Below are 18,345 nucleotides of genomic sequence, written 5' to 3'. Positions count from 1 at the left end.
TTGTCAACTTCGAATTACTATAATTGGCGCTTATCATTAGAACTTTACTATCTTTGCTTTTGAAACTTCTCAATTTGAACTTTAATTTTTCTCATTTTATCGCAGATCAATTCTCAAATTTGGTGAAAAATATACTATTATTTAAACACATTGCATTTTTTTTCTTCTCCCCTTTTTTTTACTGTTATCTGATAATGCCATCTAAATTGACCGCAGAAGAGATTGAAGCCAGAGATGCTGCAAGGTTAAATCAACTGGGTTATAAGCAGGTATGAGAGGAGACAACAAGTAAACTTGGATTGATCTTGATTAATAGGAATTAAAACGAGAGTTATCAGTATGTTTGTTATACAGAAGCGTGTTTATTTATGTTTGTAGTCTTTTGGCAATTATGGATTAGCATTGAGTGTTGTTTGTATCTCATCAGGGTTAACAAGTTTATTTTCTTATGGTCTTATAACAGGTGGTCCTGTAAGTAGAATGGGGTATATACAAGCATTGATCCCGTATGATGTAGGCAGTAATGGTATGGGGTTGGATCGCAGTATCGTTTTTCACATCCATGGTCGCCTTGGCCATGGCAGGTAAAGCTGTTTCAGTTTCGATCTGCATCATATTGATATGACATACATGTTAGAAATATGCTCGGGTTACATCACATCGGGAGGTCCTTATTTTTGGGTAGCCATGTTAAGTGAGAAGCGTTATGCCCCATTTGGATCATGGATGACGGGTTGGTTTAATCTGATCGGACAATTTGCTGTAACGGCAGGCATTAATTATGGTATTGCATTGATGCTGGCAGCTGTGATTTCAATAGGCACCAATGGCGCGTGGGTGCCTACAGTGGGTGCTACTGTCGGGCTCCATATTGCTATGTGTGTCAGTCAAGGCATTGCAAACTCATTAGGGCCTAAGGTGATGTCTGGGGTGAATTGTAAGTACAAAAGACATGGATCATGAATGCTGATTTCGTCATAGCGTTCAGTACGTGGTGGCAAGTGGTCGCTCCTATTGTTATCATGATCACCATTGTTGCCAAAGCACCCACTCATCAATCAGCAAGTTTTGTGTTTACTCATTTCAATAATGGCACAGGATGGTCTAATAAAGCCTATGTGGCCGTCATTGGTCTTTTACAAGCTCAGTTTACCTTGACAGGATATGATTCAAGTTGCCACATGTCTGAAGAAACCAAAAACGCTGAAGTCAGTGCTCCTGTAGGCATGATGATGGCTGTATTCGTTAGTGCTATCATGGGCTTTTTATTTATCCTTGCCTTCTTGTTCTGTATTCAAGATTTTGAGACCACAGTGGCAACCGAGACTGGATTTCCCATCATGCAAATCATGGTCGATAGTGTAGGACAAGCGGGTGCTATTTGTTTGATGGTGATGCTCATCATCGCTTGTTGGCAATGTGGGTTTGCTAGTGTGGCATCCAATTCAAGAATGATTTACGCTTTTTCTCGTGATAGAGCTATTCCCGGAAGTAAATATTGGCATAAGATCGATACTAAAAGACACGTAAAGATAAGTTTGCTTGGCGTTTCTCATGATTGACATCAAATATATAGTCTCCTGTGAACGCTGTCTGGTTATCTGTCACAGTCGCTTCTCTTTTAAGTTTACCTTCTCTAGGTAATTCTACTGCTTTCTCTGCTATCACTTCTGTTGCCACGATTGGCCTCTATATATCGTATGCAGTGCCTATTGTTGCTAAGCTTTTGAACAGGAAGCATTTTGTTAGAGGGCCTCTTCATTTAGGTCGTTTCTCTGAAATTGTTGGAGTGTATGTATTTGTATTATTACTTGAGAGATATTGATCGTTATCTAGGATTGCTGTTCTATGGATTGGTGTAATCACTGTCTTGTTTGTTCTCCCACCCGTCTGTAAGTCATGTTTCTATGTAGAACAAAGATTTAACTTTCTTTTTCGCTTAGATCCTGTGGAACCTGTCACAATGAACTGTAAGATGAAACTTTATTTTTCTGTATTCTTATCTTCTCCATAGATGCTTGTTTAGCTGTAGGACTTGTGTTTATAGGTGCATGCGGTGGTTATGTATTAGATGCTCGTAAATGGTTTACAGGACCCGTGGTTAATTATTCAGAAGACGAAGGCACACCCCAAACAGAAAAAGACTTTGTTGTGAAAGATATCGAACAAGGCAGTGACTCTACTCCTATCAGTAGAACCAAGGATAACAGCATCTTTGTTGAGAAAGTATCTCATGTACATTTAGAAAAGTAAAATATAAACCTTAATCATACAATACAAGCCATTTATTTATGTTGTGGACATGCTTGAAATGGCGAGTCAAAGCTCTTGTCTGTCGAGTCAAATTGCTTCTCTAATCTCTCGAGATCATTATAAATAGCCTGAGTTGACTTTATTCTCAGGTCAGGCCAGTTTTTACCTGCTATTTGTTTATACAGTATAATTACAATTTTGTTTTCTTTAAACTTGTATTATGTGAGTGATAGAGCTTGTTTTCTTCTTCTTTTACCTTAATAATAAACTTTCGAGGATGAATACAATCGTATAGCTGGCTTAATTTAAACTTATGGTTTGCGCCTTGATAATTAAGCTAGATAGGCATAAATGAGTTACTGTATATATTTATTTGTCTACTTGCAATATCTAGTTCAATACTCCTATTTTCTACATGGAGTACATATCCATCTTTTTCAATCATATATGCATCTTTAAACTGGACATAAACACTAAAACCAAATCAATCAAATTGTACTGAAAATATTTATCAAACTTACGTGACAGAAGCGTCACTTTGAGTCCATGCATAACCTCTTGTGATATACACTGTCTGTGTTTCTGCCTATCAAATAACAATGAAACACTTCGAGACAGAAAAAACTTTACCTTGGACCTTTTTATTGGCTCACGTACAACTTGCTTATTATTCATAAGTTTTGTTCTAGAAAAAAGAGAAAGATAATAGAAAAATCAACCACTTTGTATAAATATTCGCTCCCCAAAAAAGGGAGAATAGATAGTGTGTTGTTTTCTCGGCTTTATTACTTTTTAATAGAGTGTTCCTTTGGTTCAAATACGTGCAACTAAAAACCGGAATTCAAGGTCGATGCTGCACGACAGGCCTGAGGTCTTTTTACAGCCACACTTTTTTTTTAAAAAAATACAATGTATTATTTTTATGCTACTCTTGTCCATTAAGTAAAAATGTTTGCATTAAGAGAAAATAGGTAGTACATAGAGTTGTAGTCTCTCGTTCTCTTTCTTAAAAGCTTTTCATGATTTAGAACATGGAGAAGTGAAATAATCTTATTGTCACACAAAAAATCACATTCTCTTCAAAACATAAAGATCCATCGCCGATGCAGTCAACTGTCTTGACGCACTACCTTAGTCAATCAATCAAAAAAAAAAAATCTTTTATGCCTTTCCAACATATATATCAGACAGTATTAGTTTATCCTTGTTAAACCAATGACAGGTTGTCAATATTTTTTTTATGTGTTCATAAGCTGCATGAAATCTATGCAAGCAACAATTCAATTAGTCAGCACGTACAGCGTTTTAGAAAGTCTTGACTAAAACATTAGTGTCATTCTTTCGTATCTTTCATTCTCTCTTTATTCTCATCGTCATTTTATCGTCATTCAGGGTTTACTGAAGCATGAAATCATCATGGTAAGAGTATATAATATGCCGACCCAAAAAAAAAACGTAGATCCATTTTTTACCTTTTTTTTTTACTCTATTACTTTAGTATGGCTACTAACGCTGCTGCAAACTACGCTCAAAGCAAGATGGGAGAGCATCCTATCAATATTGCTAATCAAGATAAACAAAATACCTCCGAAAGCTCCGACATGCTTGCCTGTGTTTGGTCAGGCAAAGAAAAGCTTGTCATGAAACGAGTTCCTAAGCCTGAAATTACAGATGATGAGGATGTCATTATTAAAGTGACTGGCAGCACAGGTATAGATAAAATACAAATTGTTCTCTTGATACTCATTTGTGTATTTATAGTCTGTGGTTCTGACTTGCACTTGTATCATGGTGAAATTATGCAATTAAAGGATGGCGATATTCTTGGTCATGAATGTATGGGTGTTATTGAAAAAGTAGGCACCAAAGTAACCAAATTCCATCCTGGTGATCGTGTTGTGGCTGCTTTTAACATTGCCTGTGGTACATGTCAATTCTGTCAAAAGAAACTGTTTACTGCCTGTGAAAACACCAACAATAGCTCCGTGATGGAAAAGTTATACGGTCATCGTACTGCTGGTATCATTGGTTACTCTCATGTAAGTAGAATCTTATCAAGTGCATCCAATCTTACTCTTGTTAGTTCTTGGGTGGTTTTTCTGGTGCTCAAGCTGAATATGCTCGTATCTTGTTTGGTAATACCAACTTGATCAAGATTCCCGACAGCGTTCCTGATGAAAAGGCCTTGTTCTTATCTGACATTGTACCTACTTCTTATCATGCTCTTTGGTCTGCTGATATCCAAGAAAACGATGTTGTCGGTGTCTGGGGATTAGGTCCTATTGGTCTCAGTGCTGTTCAATGGTTGCGTAATGTCTTCAAGGCCAAACGTATCATTGCTATCGATAATGTCCCTGAACGTCTTGAACTTGCCAAGGTCCGTTGGGGTGCTGAAGTCATTAACTTTAACACTGACAAGGATGTCTCTGCTAAAGTCTTGGAACTTGTGCCTGAAGGTCTTGACCGTGCTATTGACTGTGGTGGTTTCCGCTATGCCAAGAGTTTGTTGCACAAGGCAGAACGTGCCATTGGCCTTGAGACAGATACCAGTGAAGTCATTAACGAAATGATTCGATCCACCAAAAAGTTCGGTACTATGGCCGTGATTGCTGATTATGCTGCTTACACCAACCATTTCTTGATTGGTGGTTTGATGGAAAAGGGTCTTCGCTTAGTGGGTTGTGGTCAAGCACCTATTCAACGCCACTGGGACAAGTGTTTAGAACACATCCAAAAGGATGAGTTTGATCCTACTATCATCTTGACACATCGTTTCCCATTAGAACAAGTGCCCGAAGTCTATCGTCGCTTTGATCGAAAGGAAGCTGGTATTATGAAGACATTTATTGAAACCAAGTTCAGTGGTCCGGTGATGCCTGGCACTCCCATGCTAACTACTGATGTAAATGATGCTTAAATTATGATTGTATATACTATTCAATAAAAATGCGGTAATTCATGCTTCTCATCATGACTCGAGTCAACGTGCAGTGTTGCATCACTTGCCATATTTGGTATATAATATCGGATTATTCATTAGGCAGAAATAAAAACATGATACATGAGTGCACTAAACTACCAATCATGTTTGGCCATTATGCAAATACTCAAAAGGAGAAGAAAAGGCAAATTTGTCTATGGAAAACCCAATTCTTATTCGTGAGAAAAAATAAACCTCAATGAAGCGATTTGATTGGATTAGATTAAAAGATCAAATCAATGTGTGCTATTGACGATTTTATTATCTTTTTTATCGCGCGATATTAGAAAAAAAATTTTTTTATTAGTATTTCTTTTTCTTTATTTTTTCTTACAGTTTATCATGACAGTACAAGTTGAAGAAGACAGCCAATCCTTGGCATCACCCACGCCTCCATGGACAGACGACGACAAAGAAGAAGAAGAGAATAGTTTGGGAACTACAGTCTGTGCCAATTGTGAGACGACAACAACACCCTTATGGAGAAGAGATGCAAATGGCAAAACCATTTGTAATGCATGTGGGCTTTATTATAAATTACATCTTGTCCATAGACCTGCTACTATGATGAGAACTGTAATTAAGCGAAGAAAGAGATGCTCAGCAAATGAAAAGGCTCAGCCGATAGAAGAAGTAGAAAGAAAAGCTTCATTGTCTCCTGTTGAAAAACCACTTTCACCTAAAGATGTGATTGTGTTGCCTCCATTGTGTCCTACACTTGATGTTCATGTCTGCCAGAATACAATCGAAGCACAAAGAGAATATCGCAAGAGTTTACAGCGAGAAGTGACTCGATTAAGTGCACTCTTATCAGATACGGTTGCTATGTTACAGACAGTAGATCAAGCCATTGCCAATCCTATTCCACCCGACCAAGTCTGTCAAAAGTGCCATGAATCTAATTTGCCTCCAGAACATCAAGTGGCTCGATCCTTATTATCCTTGGCTCGTTCACCGCCTATATCCAAGACTTCTGATCCATTTCCTAGTCATCGCTTACCACCCATTTCTTTCTCTTCTACACCTAGAACATTGCCGCCTGTTTCCACTGTTTTACCTTGAGCATTTTATCTCTTATTCATCTCTCATGCATTTGTACTCTTTATCAAAAAAAAACAATAATAATACGATTCATTTTCAAATAAACTTTCCCTTCTTCATTCTTATCATAATGAATTCATTGTTTACAATTGATCATGCTATGTTTATATTAAAACTCAGGGCAACTCGAAACAATCTTTTTTTTTTACCCTTTTCTTTATGTCATATACTAAAAGTAAGTTACATTCAACATGCGTTATTTATTAACTCTGAATAGAATACACGTTTGCCCCTCTTCCTCACACAAACCGTGGTGAGTCTATTAAGCTTGAAGCTGATCCTAAGGGCAAGACATTTGCTTACACGAATGGTAAGTCTGTCTTTATGAGAGACTTGGAGGTAAAACAAATACACAATATCAATAACACAACTAACATGCGTTAGAACCCTTCTCTTGCTACTGAATATGTGGGTCACAAAACACAAGCAACTGTTGCTCGTTATAGTCCCAGTGGTTACTATATGGCATCAGGAGGTACTTGGAAAAAAAGAAGCAAAGACGTCATAACTAACTTGTCTCTTTTTTTTTGTAGATGCCCATGGTAATGTTCGTATTTGGGATACTGTGAATGAAGAACATATTCTCAAGAACGAATGTCGTCCCATCTCGGGTAAAATCAGTGATATCGCCTGGGACAGTGACAGTAAACGTATCATTGCTGTTGGTGAAGGCAAAGAAAGCTTTGGCCATGCATTTGCCTATGATACTTTATCCTCTGTAGGTGAAATCACAGGTCATTCTAAAATCATCAACAGTGTCAGTATTCGCCAACAACGTCCTTATCGTGCTGTTACTGCTTCTGATGATATGACAGTCTCCTTTTTCCATGGTGTACCCTTTAAGCATGCCAAGACCATTCGTGACCATACACGTTTTGTGCACGCTGTTCAGTTCTCGCCCAACGGTGATTTATTTGTCAGTGCTGGTGCAGACGGTAAGATCTTTTTGTATGATGGCAAGACAGGCGATAAGTTGGATGAACTGTCAAGTGAGGACGGACATAAAGGAAGTATTTTTGCACTTTCTTGGTCCCCTGATAGCACCCACTTGTTGTCTTCTTCTGCTGATCATACAGCCAAGATTTGGGATGTGAATACCAAGGCTGTTGTCAAGTAAGTCAAAAAGAGAGAGAGAGGTGGTTATCACATGATTTAACATGAATACCTATTAGCACCTTTGAGATCAATTCAGCTATCAATACAGTCGATAATCAACAAGTGGGTAACTTATGGTCTGGCGATTATTTGATCTCTGCTTCTTTGTCTGGCGAATTCAGCTATCTCGACAAAAACTCAGGTCAAGTATCACGTCGTATTGATGGTCATAGCAAGGCCATTACGGCCCTTGCTATTTCTGAACAAGATACGTTGTTTACTGGTTCTTATGATGGCCGTGTCTTTGGCTGGAAGTACAGTGAAGAAGGGGATCATACAGTAGCTGAACGTATGGAAGGTGAAGGACACAATAACCAAGTCACTGCCTTGGTTGCCAAGGACAACGAGCTTATTTCTGCTGCTATGGATGATACTTTACGTCATGGATCGCATCTCAAGTTTAGGTAAGGATAGATGAGTAGAATGTTATGATTGATGATGTATTAGTGGCAAGATTGTATCTACAGGTGCTTTACCTTCCTCAGTCTCGATTGCTAAAGACAAGACAACTGTAGTAGCCACAGCAGAGTCTGTTTTAGTCTATGACGATAAGTTGGAAAAGATAGGTCAATTAGAACAACTTGATTATACACCCTCTGTGGCTGATATCAGTGTGGATGCTAAGTCTGTCTTTGTTGGTGGCAAGGTAAGTCTGTCTTCTTTGTAATATATAGATATCAACATACTCCTCTCTAGGACAACAAAGTGCGTGTCTATGAACTCAACCATGGCAACTTGACACTTGCTGGTGAATTAAGCAAGAATCTTGGCAATATTACATCGTTGGCCACTCATCCTGAACTCAATTTGATTGCTGTAGGCGATAGTGTTGGCAAGATCTTTATTTATGATACTGAAAGCAAAGCAGCTGTGATTCAAAACTGGGTGTTCCATACCAGCCGTATCACCAGTATGCAATGGTCCTCTTGTGGTACTTACTTAGTCAGTGGTAGTATTGACACCAATGTCTATATCTGGAACCGTGAAAAACCATTCAAAAAAGTGGCCATCAAGAATGCGCATGTAGATGCTGTTAACAGTGTTGGTTTCTTGCATAACAGTCTCACGGTTGTGTCTACTGGACAAGATGCTGCTGTCCGTGTATGGGATGTAGCTTTTTAAATAAATGAAAAATTTACGGAGATTTAAAGTGACTTTGTTTTCATGTGACGTTGACCTCTTTTTTGGGACTGAGTATAGAGAAGCGAAAATTTTTTATTTTTGAGGGCCATGGAGGTGCAAGTGGAATAAAGCCTTCTCTTTTCTTACTTCTCGAATTCAGTACATTATACACGATGGCTGGTATCACTGTCAAGGACGTTAACGCTCACGGTACGCTTCAAACAACCAAAAAAGAATAGATAGAATACAACAAGAGTCAAGCTACAGTCCTATAGACCTATTTTTTTTCTTCCTCTTTTTTCTTGTCTTTTTTTTTTCTTCGATAGTCTCTCACTTGTATACATTAGAACTCACGAAACAAACAAACAAAAGAAAGAGACTTTGTTACTATTGCGAAAAAAAAAGACAAGAGATGAGAGAAAGAGAAAGAAAGAAAAAATAAATTGTGGCTTGGCTCGTCCTTTTTTCCCATTGATACTAATGATCCATTAGAATTCATCAAGGCCTATGCTGCCTACCTCAAGCGTACCGGTAAGCTCGAAGTTCCCAAGTGGGTCGATCTTGTCAAGACTGGTACCTTCAAGGAACTCGCTCCCTATGACCCCGATTGGTACTTCATCCGTGCTGGTAAGTGTGATTGAGTGACACTGGAGTTGTGTCTCATTCTCTATCTTTTAGCCTCTGTCGCTCGTCACATCTACATCCGTAAGTCTGTCGGTGTTGGTGCTTTGAACAAGGTTCACGGTGGTACCGTTAACCGTGGCTCTCGTCCCTCTCACCACGTTGATGCCTCTGGTTCCGTCAACCGTAAGGTCCTCCAATCCTTGGAAAAGATTGGTGTCTTGGAAAAGGACAAGAAGGGGTAAGTATAGTTTGCATCTACAAGTAGACTGACTTTATATTTAGTGGCCGTAAGATCACTCAAGATGGTCAAAGAGATTTGGATCGTATTGCCATGACTCTTGCTGAAGAATCTGACGAAGAATAAATTTTTTTCTTTGAAAAACGTCCTCTTCAATAATAATAAAAAAAAAGACATTTATTTCTTGTAGTTGTTATCAAAAAAGGCAGGGTTAATGTACATGCCTCCACTAAATCCATCATTATTGTTACTTCTGTTGTTTCTAGTGTTATTATAAGGCTGTTGATTGCGCACCATCGTATTGCGATTATAATTTACATTGTTCCTCACAGGGAAACCATAGGAAGGCATAAAGCCTGCCATAGCAGCAGCAGCAGCAGCAGCAGCAGCAGCAGCCGCATTGTAATTTGTTGGCATCATGCCGGGTACATTGTTGTTTATGCGATTGACATTTGTGTTACGCGTTGATTTACCCGTATTGGTTTCTATCAACTCTTTGTTGAGCCAAGGGGATAGGATGTCTATGTGTGCTTTACCTTTAGATAGATGTTTAAATGGATTGGGTGATGTTGTATAGACTGCATATACTCTTTTATGGTCAAATTCACTGGACAAAAAAAAAAGTCAATACAAGATACATGCCACTGTTTCTACTTGCGTTTTGTCAAAGATCGATTTTGCTTGAGAAGCACTGTCCTTGTTGAAGAATTCAAAAAATACAATACTAAGCTTGTGTCAACAGATGTTTCCATGATAAAGCTTCTTCTTACCCTTTTGATTTGCCATTGATTTTATGTTCATAAAAAGTCATTTCTTTGACATCGTCCAGTAAGTTGGCTTTCTTTAATGGTTCCTTGACTTCTTTGTCTGTTGTATACTACATAGCAATGAGATGAAGTTTATCATGCACCATGGTTTACCCAATGAAGTTCACCCAGGTAAATGCAATGCGTGGGTTTAGATGTAATGCCTCGTAGTTGTGTAATAGTATAAGGAAGTGATTTAGGGTCTGTTTGAACAGTCGATTGATATGTTTGTGTAGTCGTTTGAATCTTTTGAGGTTGTTCTTTTTCTGTCTTGAGCGCCTTGGAAGGCTATGGAATGAATGAATAATAGGTCACCAAAAAAAAGTCTATCTACCTTTTCTGGTTCAGGTTCTTTAACAACAGGTCTTGGTCTTTTCTTTGGTGTAGGATTGTCATTGACGATTTCATCTAAAATATCATCGGCCTAACTTGACATGAATATTACTTCCTATTTTCTACAAGGTTGATTTACCTGACCAAAGTCATAGTCGCCATAAATATCAAACTCTTCTTCATCTGCCATTGCTATGGATAAAAGACAATACGCACGCGTGTGCTTCGCATCATTATTTGTGACGGTTATTAGACGCCAGTAGGCGGTTTATTAAATAAACAGGCAATGGAAATACAACTTGCAGCTAGGTTGATTGTTTTTTCTAGCAGTAGACAGAAGCATGAAATCCAAACAAGTATACCGCTATTGTAATGTTAATTGGTCATAAGAATTGAGAAAGAAGTCTGCGCTCGCAAAAAAAAGAGGCTTTAGGTAGATAAACAATAAGTATCAAACTTATTACAATTCATGCTTGAATAAATCTGACAAACAATGAACAAGTGTTAATGGCGAATCAGCAGCCCGCTATAGGCGCAAGTGTTTATCAAAACAAACCATCATTGCTGCCTTCTAATTCCCCTTTTTTGAGTTTCTTGTGTTTGAGCATACTCCAAAGAACATACACCTTTTCCGGAAACAATTCGCGCTCATTTTCAAATTAAATGTTTGTGCAACTAATGTATGAATTCTTCAGCTTGTCCCTTATTCAAGTATTACGGATAGCTAATGCACAAAACCTATGAAATTTTAGCTGAGTAATCATCCAGCGATATCGGTATGATTACTTTTTTTGCTTCAAACATAATTTTCATATGGGTTGTGGGGCATTGATATTCCCAGGTTCAAATTTTGCCATACAAGATTCATGCCAGCTTTTTTTTTTTTTTTTTTTTTTTTTTTTTAGCTATGCTCTCTTCACAAGCAATAGACAAGAGTTTGGCATTCAATGATTGAAAAACCGCGCTCAATAGTCGCACAGGCTGCCGAGAAGCAATTCCTTTCGGAGGCATGTACAAGGCGTCCCGTTGCGGAGAGCTATCCTGCGTTACTGATGTCATTTGTGCCTTAGGTCGATTCAGTGATTCAAATAAACATAATCTTTTGCTGTCGCGAAGATAGGGGGTTTCCATGCTTGTATCGGTCATGTAAAATGATTGCCTTCCGTTTGATAGTTGTGGCAATGAATAGCTTAATAGTGTCGCAGACAATACCATCTGTTTCAATTAACTTCTGAGAAGGAGAGCATTGGTTTCAAGAATAAGGACGGATGAATGCAATAGTCCTGATCTTGTGGACGAGATCAGCGATGGTAGTCTGTCATTAAGCTTCGGAGCAGACGATAAGCGTTCTGAAGATGCATCTGTGGTATGCTTTGGTGATACTAATTCACGTCTGCGAAAATACTGATAATATTGGCCTATACAACTAAGATTGGGAGGCAAAGGATTAATTTTAAGAGAAACGACTAATACAGAGGCCAATCTTGTTCATTTCCTTTATTCTTTACTCAAGTTTCCTTCATGAAGCTATTGAGGTACTTGTAAATTCATTTTTTTCTAATCTTATACTTCCTTAATTATCCCAAGAGTCTCTTGTAAAGTAAAATAGGCTCTCTGGTCTAGATAAGACTTTGGTGTTTGCCTATGCAGTTGCATTAACCCTTTTGTTTGTTTGGAATAGTATCTAGACCTTGTTTATATTTATTTTTCTGGTGCTAGCTGACTTGGTTTCTTGCTCATCTGTTGTCTGGCTTTGTCTGTAAATGGTCACTGAGTTTTGATGTTACCCATTACCTTCATATCCACTTGGTGATTCTCCTTTTTTGATTACTACTATGACTTGGTGATCTTTTTCTCATATTCAAGGCAAGGATTGATAGCTTATTCAATCCATATCCTTGTATACATTTGTGTAGGCTTATTTTTACGAAAAGAGTCTTCTCTAGTATATACAACTGATTCAATGGGTAACAACTCTTGGTAAATCACTGGATGATATAACTTTATGAGTGCTATGTAGTACTGTTTCTGGTAAGAAATGATGTTGATCAGATACCCTTTCTCTAACAATATATGCAAATGTGTTATAGGTGTTCAAATGTGTGGATTATTAATATGAGAGGTAATGACTAAATGGATTATGTGCAAGTAACTTATGTTATGCTATAGATATGCCTATGCTTCTGCTCTTACTTAATGGTCTGATCTATTTTCTCTTGCTGAATGCTGCTTTCAAGGCTGAGTTGGTGGTATGTATTAGATATATTTCTTTTCTGTTACACTCTTTTGTGGTCGCCTTTCAAGGATGCTTCTATTGATGGATACAATAGTGTATAATTAGATCCATGTCACCAATCATAGATAAATGCATTCGTAAGTCTATCCAGATCTTCGCCTATGTATGTATATATATATGATATAAACGCTTACCTGCGAGAAAGGCTTTTTTCATAGGATGTGATACTCCAGTCGGAGCATGCATGCTTGATCAGTTTTATATTAAACACCTGCCCCACATCATAAAAGGTTTGAGGCTCTTTTATACGCATTTGCAACGCCTTTGGAGTGAAAGTAAACTAATAAGCCAACATGAACATTTTTGGACATCTCTAGTTAGCACGTAAGGCATAAATATCAAAGTTGCTTATTTACTCATTCTTGATTGAGACACTAGTTGGGAACGAGGGCCACTGCAGAAAAAAAAGTTTGCAACTCTGTCTCTCAGAATTGTCCTTTGAAGTTTATCATCGTGTTCCCCTATATCAAGCACTCCCTCTAAGATATTACAATTAACATAACAATAAAAGCACTTGGTGATATCTTCGAATCAAAATTCATTGAGGAGACATTGACAAAAGAAATTTGTTAGACAGAAAGCATTAAACAATCATAATTTCATTCGTGCTACACTTTATTTCGTTGTGAGAAACACTTACCAATGAAAAAAAAAAAAAGTAAGTTAATGTCGACGAAGAGTGAGGGTATGAAACGAGGCACCAATATCAGACTTTTTGAAGACTTGCTTCTTTGTGAACGCTAACAAGAAGTTCAGTCTCGTTCAATTTACCTTAAACAATTTGATCTTTTCGAAAACTATTCTCCTTGGCGATGCTCAAATTCATCCAAACGCAAGTCATTGTTAGCAAAACCAATGGAGCCTTCAGTACTGCTTACCATATTTTTGACATTGTTCTCGATTTATTCCTCAGTGAAAAAGATTGACATAATTTGGTATTCGTGTTCATACTGAATACACCTGATGAACTTGGCCGATCAATAGACTTGCTTGATTAAGACAATGCCAATTTTCGAAGAGGCCGTCCTATTTCATAAGACACATTTGTTAAATGATAAGTTGGCCTAATAACAAACATGAAGAAGCCCCTCCTATTATTGTTAAAATTGCTAGAAAGTGAATTCTGCTATATCGAGATCCTCTCTTTGGTAAAAAGCTGTTATATTTCGAGACAATCACTTTATTTTGGCATGGCTGGATCTTTTTTTTTTTTGTTAGTCAAACTCCTCTCCTCACCCTCATCATACAGCACTGTTTTCAATTTGATCTTGTCCTTGCTAACATCAAAACAGGCACAAAGCATCTCTTTTAAAATAAAAATAAAAAGTGTTTTGCGCACAATCATGACATTGTTTATAAACTGAACTAGAATGGAATATTTATTGGTCTAATGGGCTGTCATCTTTTGTTGAATTAGTAGAGCGATACGATGGTGGGTACATCATTTCCTGATAAGCAGGTGGTGCTGTTATATCCAGACTAGAAGATCGAATAGAAGCCTGATTGGGTGCCAAGTAGGAACTGGGTGGTATACCTGTGGTTGAGGGATTATCATAACTCTCGACAGATGAAACAATATCCTCCTGTTCTTCTGCTATATGCACTTCTTCTTCGTCTTGTTGTTGTTTTCGTCGTTTGTAGAAATAAATCATGATCTACACTGTTTTATTAAATACGATACTACTCATTCCTATTTACCACCAATGTCAAATAAAGTATACATAGAATACCAAAAATCAGCATCATGGCCCAATAAGGTGGTGTTCCTGTTAAATTATAAACAATGGGTATGACCACACATAAGCTAATCAGCACGGTAATACATGTAAAATGAATAATATTTATTAGACGTGTCTTTTTGAGTAGTTTCATAAAGAAAAACAATAGGATAAAAGGGGTAAAAAAAAATATAAAGAAAAAAAATTAATTTAGTTACGTGATACTGATTTACTCCTTTTATTTTCTATCAAGTACATATCTTTGATGTTCAGCAGTGGAATTTACATTAGGATAAGGTTCATTAGGTATTGGTTTATCCAGAAATTCACAAAGCCTTGCCCAACCTTCACCCAACTCCATGACCAACAATTGATTCGAGGGCACGGTTTGTTTGACTTGTTCAATATTGTTCAAGAAGAATTGACACAAGGTTTCTTCAGTCACAGTAGGATCAGCCAATTGACCTTCCAGACAGACTGCTTTAGCCATACGAGCAAATTTATAACGAGGATGATTGGGTGTCAAGTCCATATGTTGGCCTTGGTATTTACCAATGGTATTTCTGACAGACTTGTACCAACTTTCAGGTGTACGCACCGTCAGAATCACCTTAGCATCAGGAAACTGCTGAAACAATGGTTTCCAATAAGCAGCTGTTGGCCAGTCTACAGCTGCATCATAATCTCGGTAAATAGTGGTCCAATCCGCTTGTTCAGGATGTTGATAACCCTCATAGAATTCATCTGGGTCAAGATTTGGGTCTTCTCGGAATGATTTCATATGATGGGTTTTATAGCTTGTCATTTTCATTATTTATCATGAATTAGGGTAGCTACTTACCCCAACATGTTTAATGCAGTACGAAGACTGTCTGTTCCTGTTCGACCATAGCCTGCGCCAATGATTTTTAACGGTGCCATAAAAGAAACAAAAAGAAAAAGAAAAGAGAGAGACAAATTTGCTTTATATATCCATGCCGCGGGTAAAGATCCGTGTCAGGCGCGGACTTGCCGCTTTTATTTGCCAAGCATGATAAAAGCAACTCTATCCATGTTCCACCAGCACTTACTACTTGTCTATATCAAATTAAAAGGCAGATTATGCAGACAAAACAATGGTTGACCTTCAAGAAGTGTTACTATGAATAACAAAATCAACTCGACTTTAGATCAAATGACTTTTATGATATACTTTTTAACGCACACCAAAGATGATATTCAGCATTCAAATTGAGTCATGAATCATCATACAATGAATTCCAAAAAGACAAATAATTTATATAATTTAAATGCATAAGTTGAATTACAAAACTGCGATGTATGGGGCTTATTTGGGAGTAAGACTAAAGCTTATGTCAATCATCAAGTTTAAAGTGTTGTTTACCTTTTTAAGCCTGCGTTCTCTTTGGCTAATCTCTCTACTTCAGCCAATAATTCATCTTGCATCTTTTTCATGTATTCCAATTGTTGGACAGTACGGGTCAAGAGAGCAGCCTTGCTTAATTTCTTATTCGAACAGCCAGGTAAATGATTCTTGAGTTCATCAAAACCATCCTTGATTTGTGCACGTCTCTTTTGTTCGGACTGAATATGGATCTGTCGACGAATTTCATTGGTATCCATTGGTCTAATCAAGTCAGTCACTCTATAGGGTTATTTTCTCTTACTCGTCAGCATCCTGTTCTTTTTGGGATGTCTTCATTTTTCGATTGGCGGCTTTCACATCATCCATTACTGCTCGCTTTCTTTTCTTTGCCAGCTGTTGTTCTGAATAATCCAGAAACTCAGTCTGAAAAAACTCGGCAGGAACAGTGCTGGCGCGAGCAATGGTTTCTTTGACTCTTTCTTCTGTTGACTTGATATCGTTTTGGGTGCTACAAGAAGAAGAAGGAGAGGGTGTAGGAGGTGGTAATTCGTGGTAAGTATAGACATATTGAACAGGCTGATAATAGTCTTGATAATAGCCTGTGTCATAAACCATCGCGTTTTGATTCATATAGATTGTATTGTTATAGTTGGTATAATTGAAATCAGACATTGATATAAAGGACAGGAAAGGGAGGTAGGGAGGTGGGGGCAGATAAAGAAAAAAAAAGAAAAAAAGTTTTTATTGTTCATCATTATTCAAGATATTACATACATCAACACTTTAAAACCCAGGCTATAATGTTATTTTTAGCATACACAAATCTACTCCTCTTTCTTGTATCTACAATAGACTCAAGACATAGTACTTACACTTGTCTATTTAGGATTTACTTTCCAACTGAGGACTGGCTTTTTTTTTTTAATTCTATAATAAAAATAAGAAAACTCAGCATTCTTCTCTCTTTCTTTCTCTCTTTTTTTTTTTTTTTTAATACTAATCTCGCCATGACAAGTCATGACAAAATTGTCAACTTAAAGCTTAATGCAGAAACTATTGATAAACTGACTCGACAAAAGTCGCTTGTCTTGGAATGCATTAAACCTGGTGTTCTTGTACGTATCATAAAATAGATATATATATATATATATATTTGTAGCTTATACATCCTAGGAACTTGTCTTGAATGATGCTCGGATAAGAATTGATGTCCATAACAAAACCAATACAGAAGCAACGTACTATAATCACAATTCCAGTACACTTCATTATTTGGGTGACGCTGTTTCTGCCACAACAACCATGATCAAGAAACCAATCACTAAAAAGGCAATAGAGAAACCTTCCAGACGTCTCGATATACCCCAATCTGAACCTAAACTTATCAAGAAGCCCAAACATACCAACCCTATACCACCCAATCCACAAACTATCGTACCAGCACCATCTACACCACCTATCAAGCGTGGATCTACACCACCTATCAAACATACTTCACCTATTAAACATACTTCACCTATTAAACATACTTCACCTATCAAACATACTTCACCTATCAAACATACTTCACCTATCAAACCGAGTTCTACTCCACCTATTAAACCGAGTTCTACTCCACCTATTAAGCCTAGTTCTACACCTACTCCACCTATCAAACAGAATTCTACTCCACCCATCAAACAGAATTCTACTCCACCCATCAAACAAAGTTCTACACCTACTCTCCCTGTGACACAAAAGACACCTTCACAAAAGACAGTTAGTGAATCCAAATATCCTAATGAATCCAAATACCCTATTCGGGTACGTATCATTCAACGATTAGCCTTACAACCATGGTCTTTGATTGAGTTGGTCAAATCATTGAATCGCAAGCAACAAGAGAAATGTGAACAATTAGAAGTGAAGCGTATTCTTGAATCTGTAAGTCAACTTATCTACAATTACGTGCCTTATGTGATGTGGTTAGGTAGGCATTCCTATCAAAAAAGATGACCGTAAAAAGTTTTGTTTAAAGCCAAACTTATACAAGGAAATTCAAATCTGGCAATGGCCATTTTATTCCACTACTGAAAAACAAACAGTGGCAGACAATGCTAGAGAAGCCTATGAATTATTACAGCATCAAGGGCTGGATACAGATCGTTCTAATCTTATCAATCCAACTGAAAAGGGTAAACCACCTACTTCACCCATAGAAAAAACGACTCTTTTGAAGCCTTCTTCTGCTAATAAGAAATATGCTTCAAAAGCATTACCTTCTTCTTCTTCTTCGTCTCTCAAGAAGGAAGGTAAGTTTCTGTCTTGTTCTATCCTGTCTTGTTCACTAGATAACTAGCTGATACACGTAAAC

At 37.5% G+C, this 18,345-nt stretch overlaps 11 protein-coding genes across 11 annotated transcripts; 5 read left to right on the top strand and 6 right to left on the bottom strand.

Moving 5' to 3' along the window:
* Positions 1-630: 630 nt before the first annotated feature.
* B0P05DRAFT_475412 (amino acid/polyamine transporter I) lies at positions 631-2,253 on the top strand (the record flags this gene model as incomplete). Its single annotated transcript, XM_051574837.1, has 6 exons — positions 631-937; positions 982-1,526; positions 1,577-1,791; positions 1,837-1,892; positions 1,944-1,970; positions 2,015-2,253. 6 exons carry the CDS (start codon positions 631-633, stop codon positions 2,251-2,253), a joined length of 1,389 nt encoding a protein of 462 aa, XP_051432364.1.
* On the bottom strand, positions 1,924-2,992 carry B0P05DRAFT_203102 (uncharacterized protein). The gene is made up of 5 exons (XM_051573207.1): positions 2,884-2,992; positions 2,775-2,839; positions 2,639-2,726; positions 2,510-2,590; positions 1,924-2,465 (listed from the first exon to the last, which is right to left on the bottom strand). Exons 1-5 carry the CDS (start codon positions 2,926-2,928, stop codon positions 2,286-2,288), a joined length of 459 nt encoding a protein of 152 aa, XP_051432363.1. The 5' UTR covers positions 2,929-2,992; the 3' UTR covers positions 1,924-2,285.
* A 744-nt stretch (positions 2,993-3,736) lies between these two features.
* On the top strand, positions 3,737-5,269 carry B0P05DRAFT_552606 (chaperonin 10-like protein). Its single transcript, XM_051579497.1, has 3 exons — positions 3,737-3,963; positions 4,015-4,292; positions 4,337-5,269. Exons 1-3 carry the CDS (start codon positions 3,753-3,755, stop codon positions 5,168-5,170), a joined length of 1,323 nt encoding a protein of 440 aa, XP_051432362.1. The 5' UTR covers positions 3,737-3,752; the 3' UTR covers positions 5,171-5,269.
* A 239-nt stretch (positions 5,270-5,508) lies between these two features.
* B0P05DRAFT_552604 (uncharacterized protein) lies at positions 5,509-6,409 on the top strand. The gene has a single exon (XM_051579496.1). The coding sequence runs from the start codon at positions 5,576-5,578 to the stop codon at positions 6,293-6,295; it is 720 nt and encodes a 239-aa protein (XP_051432361.1). The 5' UTR covers positions 5,509-5,575; the 3' UTR covers positions 6,296-6,409.
* B0P05DRAFT_552602 (WD40-repeat-containing domain protein) lies at positions 6,406-8,644 on the top strand. The gene is made up of 7 exons (XM_051579495.1): positions 6,406-6,509; positions 6,552-6,673; positions 6,719-6,809; positions 6,868-7,447; positions 7,507-7,893; positions 7,937-8,135; positions 8,186-8,644. The coding sequence occupies exons 1-7, from the start codon at positions 6,494-6,496 to the stop codon at positions 8,609-8,611; spliced, it is 1,821 nt and encodes a 606-aa protein (XP_051432360.1). The 5' UTR covers positions 6,406-6,493; the 3' UTR covers positions 8,612-8,644.
* Positions 8,645-8,692: 48 nt separating this feature from the next.
* B0P05DRAFT_552598 (40S ribosomal protein S19-A) lies at positions 8,693-9,662 on the top strand. The gene is made up of 4 exons (XM_051579494.1): positions 8,693-8,821; positions 9,104-9,238; positions 9,290-9,473; positions 9,518-9,662. The coding sequence occupies exons 1-4, from the start codon at positions 8,785-8,787 to the stop codon at positions 9,597-9,599; spliced, it is 438 nt and encodes a 145-aa protein (XP_051432359.1). The 5' UTR covers positions 8,693-8,784; the 3' UTR covers positions 9,600-9,662.
* B0P05DRAFT_552590 (uncharacterized protein) lies at positions 9,638-10,854 on the bottom strand. Its single transcript, XM_051579493.1, has 7 exons — positions 10,752-10,854; positions 10,614-10,703; positions 10,394-10,567; positions 10,244-10,350; positions 10,132-10,197; positions 10,010-10,080; positions 9,638-9,958 (listed from the first exon to the last, which is right to left on the bottom strand). The coding sequence occupies exons 1-7, from the start codon at positions 10,800-10,802 to the stop codon at positions 9,651-9,653; spliced, it is 867 nt and encodes a 288-aa protein (XP_051432358.1). The 5' UTR covers positions 10,803-10,854; the 3' UTR covers positions 9,638-9,650.
* A 3,255-nt stretch (positions 10,855-14,109) lies between these two features.
* B0P05DRAFT_552582 (uncharacterized protein) lies at positions 14,110-14,797 on the bottom strand. Its single transcript, XM_051579492.1, has 2 exons — positions 14,607-14,797; positions 14,110-14,563 (listed from the first exon to the last, which is right to left on the bottom strand). Exons 1-2 carry the CDS (start codon positions 14,778-14,780, stop codon positions 14,288-14,290), a joined length of 450 nt encoding a protein of 149 aa, XP_051432357.1. The 5' UTR covers positions 14,781-14,797; the 3' UTR covers positions 14,110-14,287.
* Position 14,798: 1 nt separating this feature from the next.
* On the bottom strand, positions 14,799-15,548 carry B0P05DRAFT_552580 (P-loop containing nucleoside triphosphate hydrolase protein; the record flags this gene model as incomplete). The annotated part of the gene is made up of 2 exons (XM_051579491.1): positions 14,799-15,423; positions 15,468-15,548. Coding segments are annotated over 2 exons (640 nt in total), but the record flags the coding sequence as incomplete, so codon positions are not given.
* Positions 15,549-15,886: 338 nt separating this feature from the next.
* Positions 15,887-16,721, bottom strand: B0P05DRAFT_552578 (Myc-type, basic helix-loop-helix domain-containing protein). Its single transcript, XM_051579490.1, has 4 exons — positions 16,426-16,721; positions 16,294-16,393; positions 16,011-16,253; positions 15,887-15,969 (listed from the first exon to the last, which is right to left on the bottom strand). Exons 1-4 carry the CDS (start codon positions 16,556-16,558, stop codon positions 15,954-15,956), a joined length of 492 nt encoding a protein of 163 aa, XP_051432355.1. The 5' UTR covers positions 16,559-16,721; the 3' UTR covers positions 15,887-15,953.
* Positions 16,722-16,974: 253 nt separating this feature from the next.
* B0P05DRAFT_552576 (uncharacterized protein) lies at positions 16,975-17,493 on the bottom strand. The gene is made up of 2 exons (XM_051579489.1): positions 17,166-17,493; positions 16,975-17,107 (listed from the first exon to the last, which is right to left on the bottom strand). Exons 1-2 carry the CDS (start codon positions 17,481-17,483, stop codon positions 17,027-17,029), a joined length of 399 nt encoding a protein of 132 aa, XP_051432354.1. The 5' UTR covers positions 17,484-17,493; the 3' UTR covers positions 16,975-17,026.
* Positions 17,494-18,345: the final 852 nt, after the last annotated feature.

This window comes from Gilbertella persicaria (assembly GCF_025201335.1).
Source record: "Gilbertella persicaria strain CBS 190.32 chromosome Unknown B0P05scaffold_36, whole genome shotgun sequence".
Classification (NCBI taxonomy): Eukaryota; Fungi; Mucoromycota; class Mucoromycetes; order Mucorales; family Choanephoraceae; genus Gilbertella; species Gilbertella persicaria.
The sequence above is the reverse complement of the archived record's forward strand: the minus strand, read 5'-3'. Positions and strand labels throughout refer to the sequence as shown.

Bases quoted from the DNA above. Each gene is read 5' to 3' on its own strand.
- B0P05DRAFT_552598 (XM_051579494.1), top strand. From the start codon at position 8,785: ATGGCTGGTATCACTGTCAAGGACGTTAACGCTCACG. The intron at 9,239-9,289 runs GTAAGTGTGATT...TCTATCTTTTAG, and splicing joins TTGGTACTTCATCCGTGCTG to CCTCTGTCGCTCGTCACATC. The intron at 9,474-9,517 runs GTAAGTATAGTT...CTTTATATTTAG, and splicing joins TTGGAAAAGGACAAGAAGGG to TGGCCGTAAGATCACTCAAG.
- B0P05DRAFT_552604 (XM_051579496.1), top strand. From the start codon at position 5,576: ATGACAGTACAAGTTGAAGAAGACAGCCAATCCTTGGCATCACCCACG.
- B0P05DRAFT_552590 (XM_051579493.1), bottom strand. From the start codon at position 10,802: ATGGCAGATGAAGAAGAGTTTGATATTTATGGCGACTATGACTTTGGT. The intron at 10,568-10,613 runs GTAGATAGACTT...TTCATTCCATAG, and splicing joins AAGAACCTGAACCAGAAAAG to CCTTCCAAGGCGCTCAAGAC. The intron at 10,351-10,393 runs GTAAACCATGGT...ATTGCTATGTAG, and splicing joins ACCTGGGTGAACTTCATTGG to TATACAACAGACAAAGAAGT.
- B0P05DRAFT_552576 (XM_051579489.1), bottom strand. From the start codon at position 17,483: ATGTTTGATAGGTGGTGTAGATCCACGCTTGATAGGTGGTGTAGATGG. The intron at 17,108-17,165 runs CTAGGATGTATA...TATGATACGTAC, and splicing joins GCATCATTCAAGACAAGTTC to AAGAACACCAGGTTTAATGC.
- B0P05DRAFT_203102 (XM_051573207.1), bottom strand. From the start codon at position 2,928: ATGAATAATAAGCAAGTTGTACGTGAGCCAATAAAAAGGTCCAAG. The intron at 2,840-2,883 runs GTAAAGTTTTTT...GTTATTTGATAG, and splicing joins AGCCAATAAAAAGGTCCAAG to GCAGAAACACAGACAGTGTA. The intron at 2,591-2,638 runs GCAAGTAGACAA...ATGCCTATCTAG, and splicing joins GGAGTATTGAACTAGATATT to CTTAATTATCAAGGCGCAAA.
- B0P05DRAFT_552602 (XM_051579495.1), top strand. The intron at 6,810-6,867 runs GTACTTGGAAAA...TTTTTTTTGTAG, and splicing joins TTACTATATGGCATCAGGAG to ATGCCCATGGTAATGTTCGT. The intron at 7,448-7,506 runs GTAAGTCAAAAA...AATACCTATTAG, and splicing joins AATACCAAGGCTGTTGTCAA to CACCTTTGAGATCAATTCAG.
- B0P05DRAFT_552582 (XM_051579492.1), bottom strand. From the start codon at position 14,780: ATGAAACTACTCAAAAAGACACGTCTAATAAATATTATTCATTTTACA. The intron at 14,564-14,606 runs GTAAATAGGAAT...AAAACAGTGTAG, and splicing joins TACTTTATTTGACATTGGTG to ATCATGATTTATTTCTACAA.
- B0P05DRAFT_552578 (XM_051579490.1), bottom strand. From the start codon at position 16,558: ATGTCTATACTTACCACGAATTACCACCTCCTACACCCTCTCCTTCTT. The intron at 16,394-16,425 runs GTTTTTTCAGAC...TGGATTATTCAG, and splicing joins GCCAGCACTGTTCCTGCCGA to AACAACAGCTGGCAAAGAAA. The intron at 16,254-16,293 runs GTAAGAGAAAAT...TGACTTGATTAG, and splicing joins AAAGAACAGGATGCTGACGA to ACCAATGGATACCAATGAAA.
- B0P05DRAFT_552606 (XM_051579497.1), top strand. From the start codon at position 3,753: ATGGCTACTAACGCTGCTGCAAACTACGCTCAAAGCAAGATGGGAGAG. The intron at 3,964-4,014 runs GTATAGATAAAA...GTGTATTTATAG, and splicing joins TAAAGTGACTGGCAGCACAG to TCTGTGGTTCTGACTTGCAC. The intron at 4,293-4,336 runs GTAAGTAGAATC...TACTCTTGTTAG, and splicing joins GTATCATTGGTTACTCTCAT to TTCTTGGGTGGTTTTTCTGG.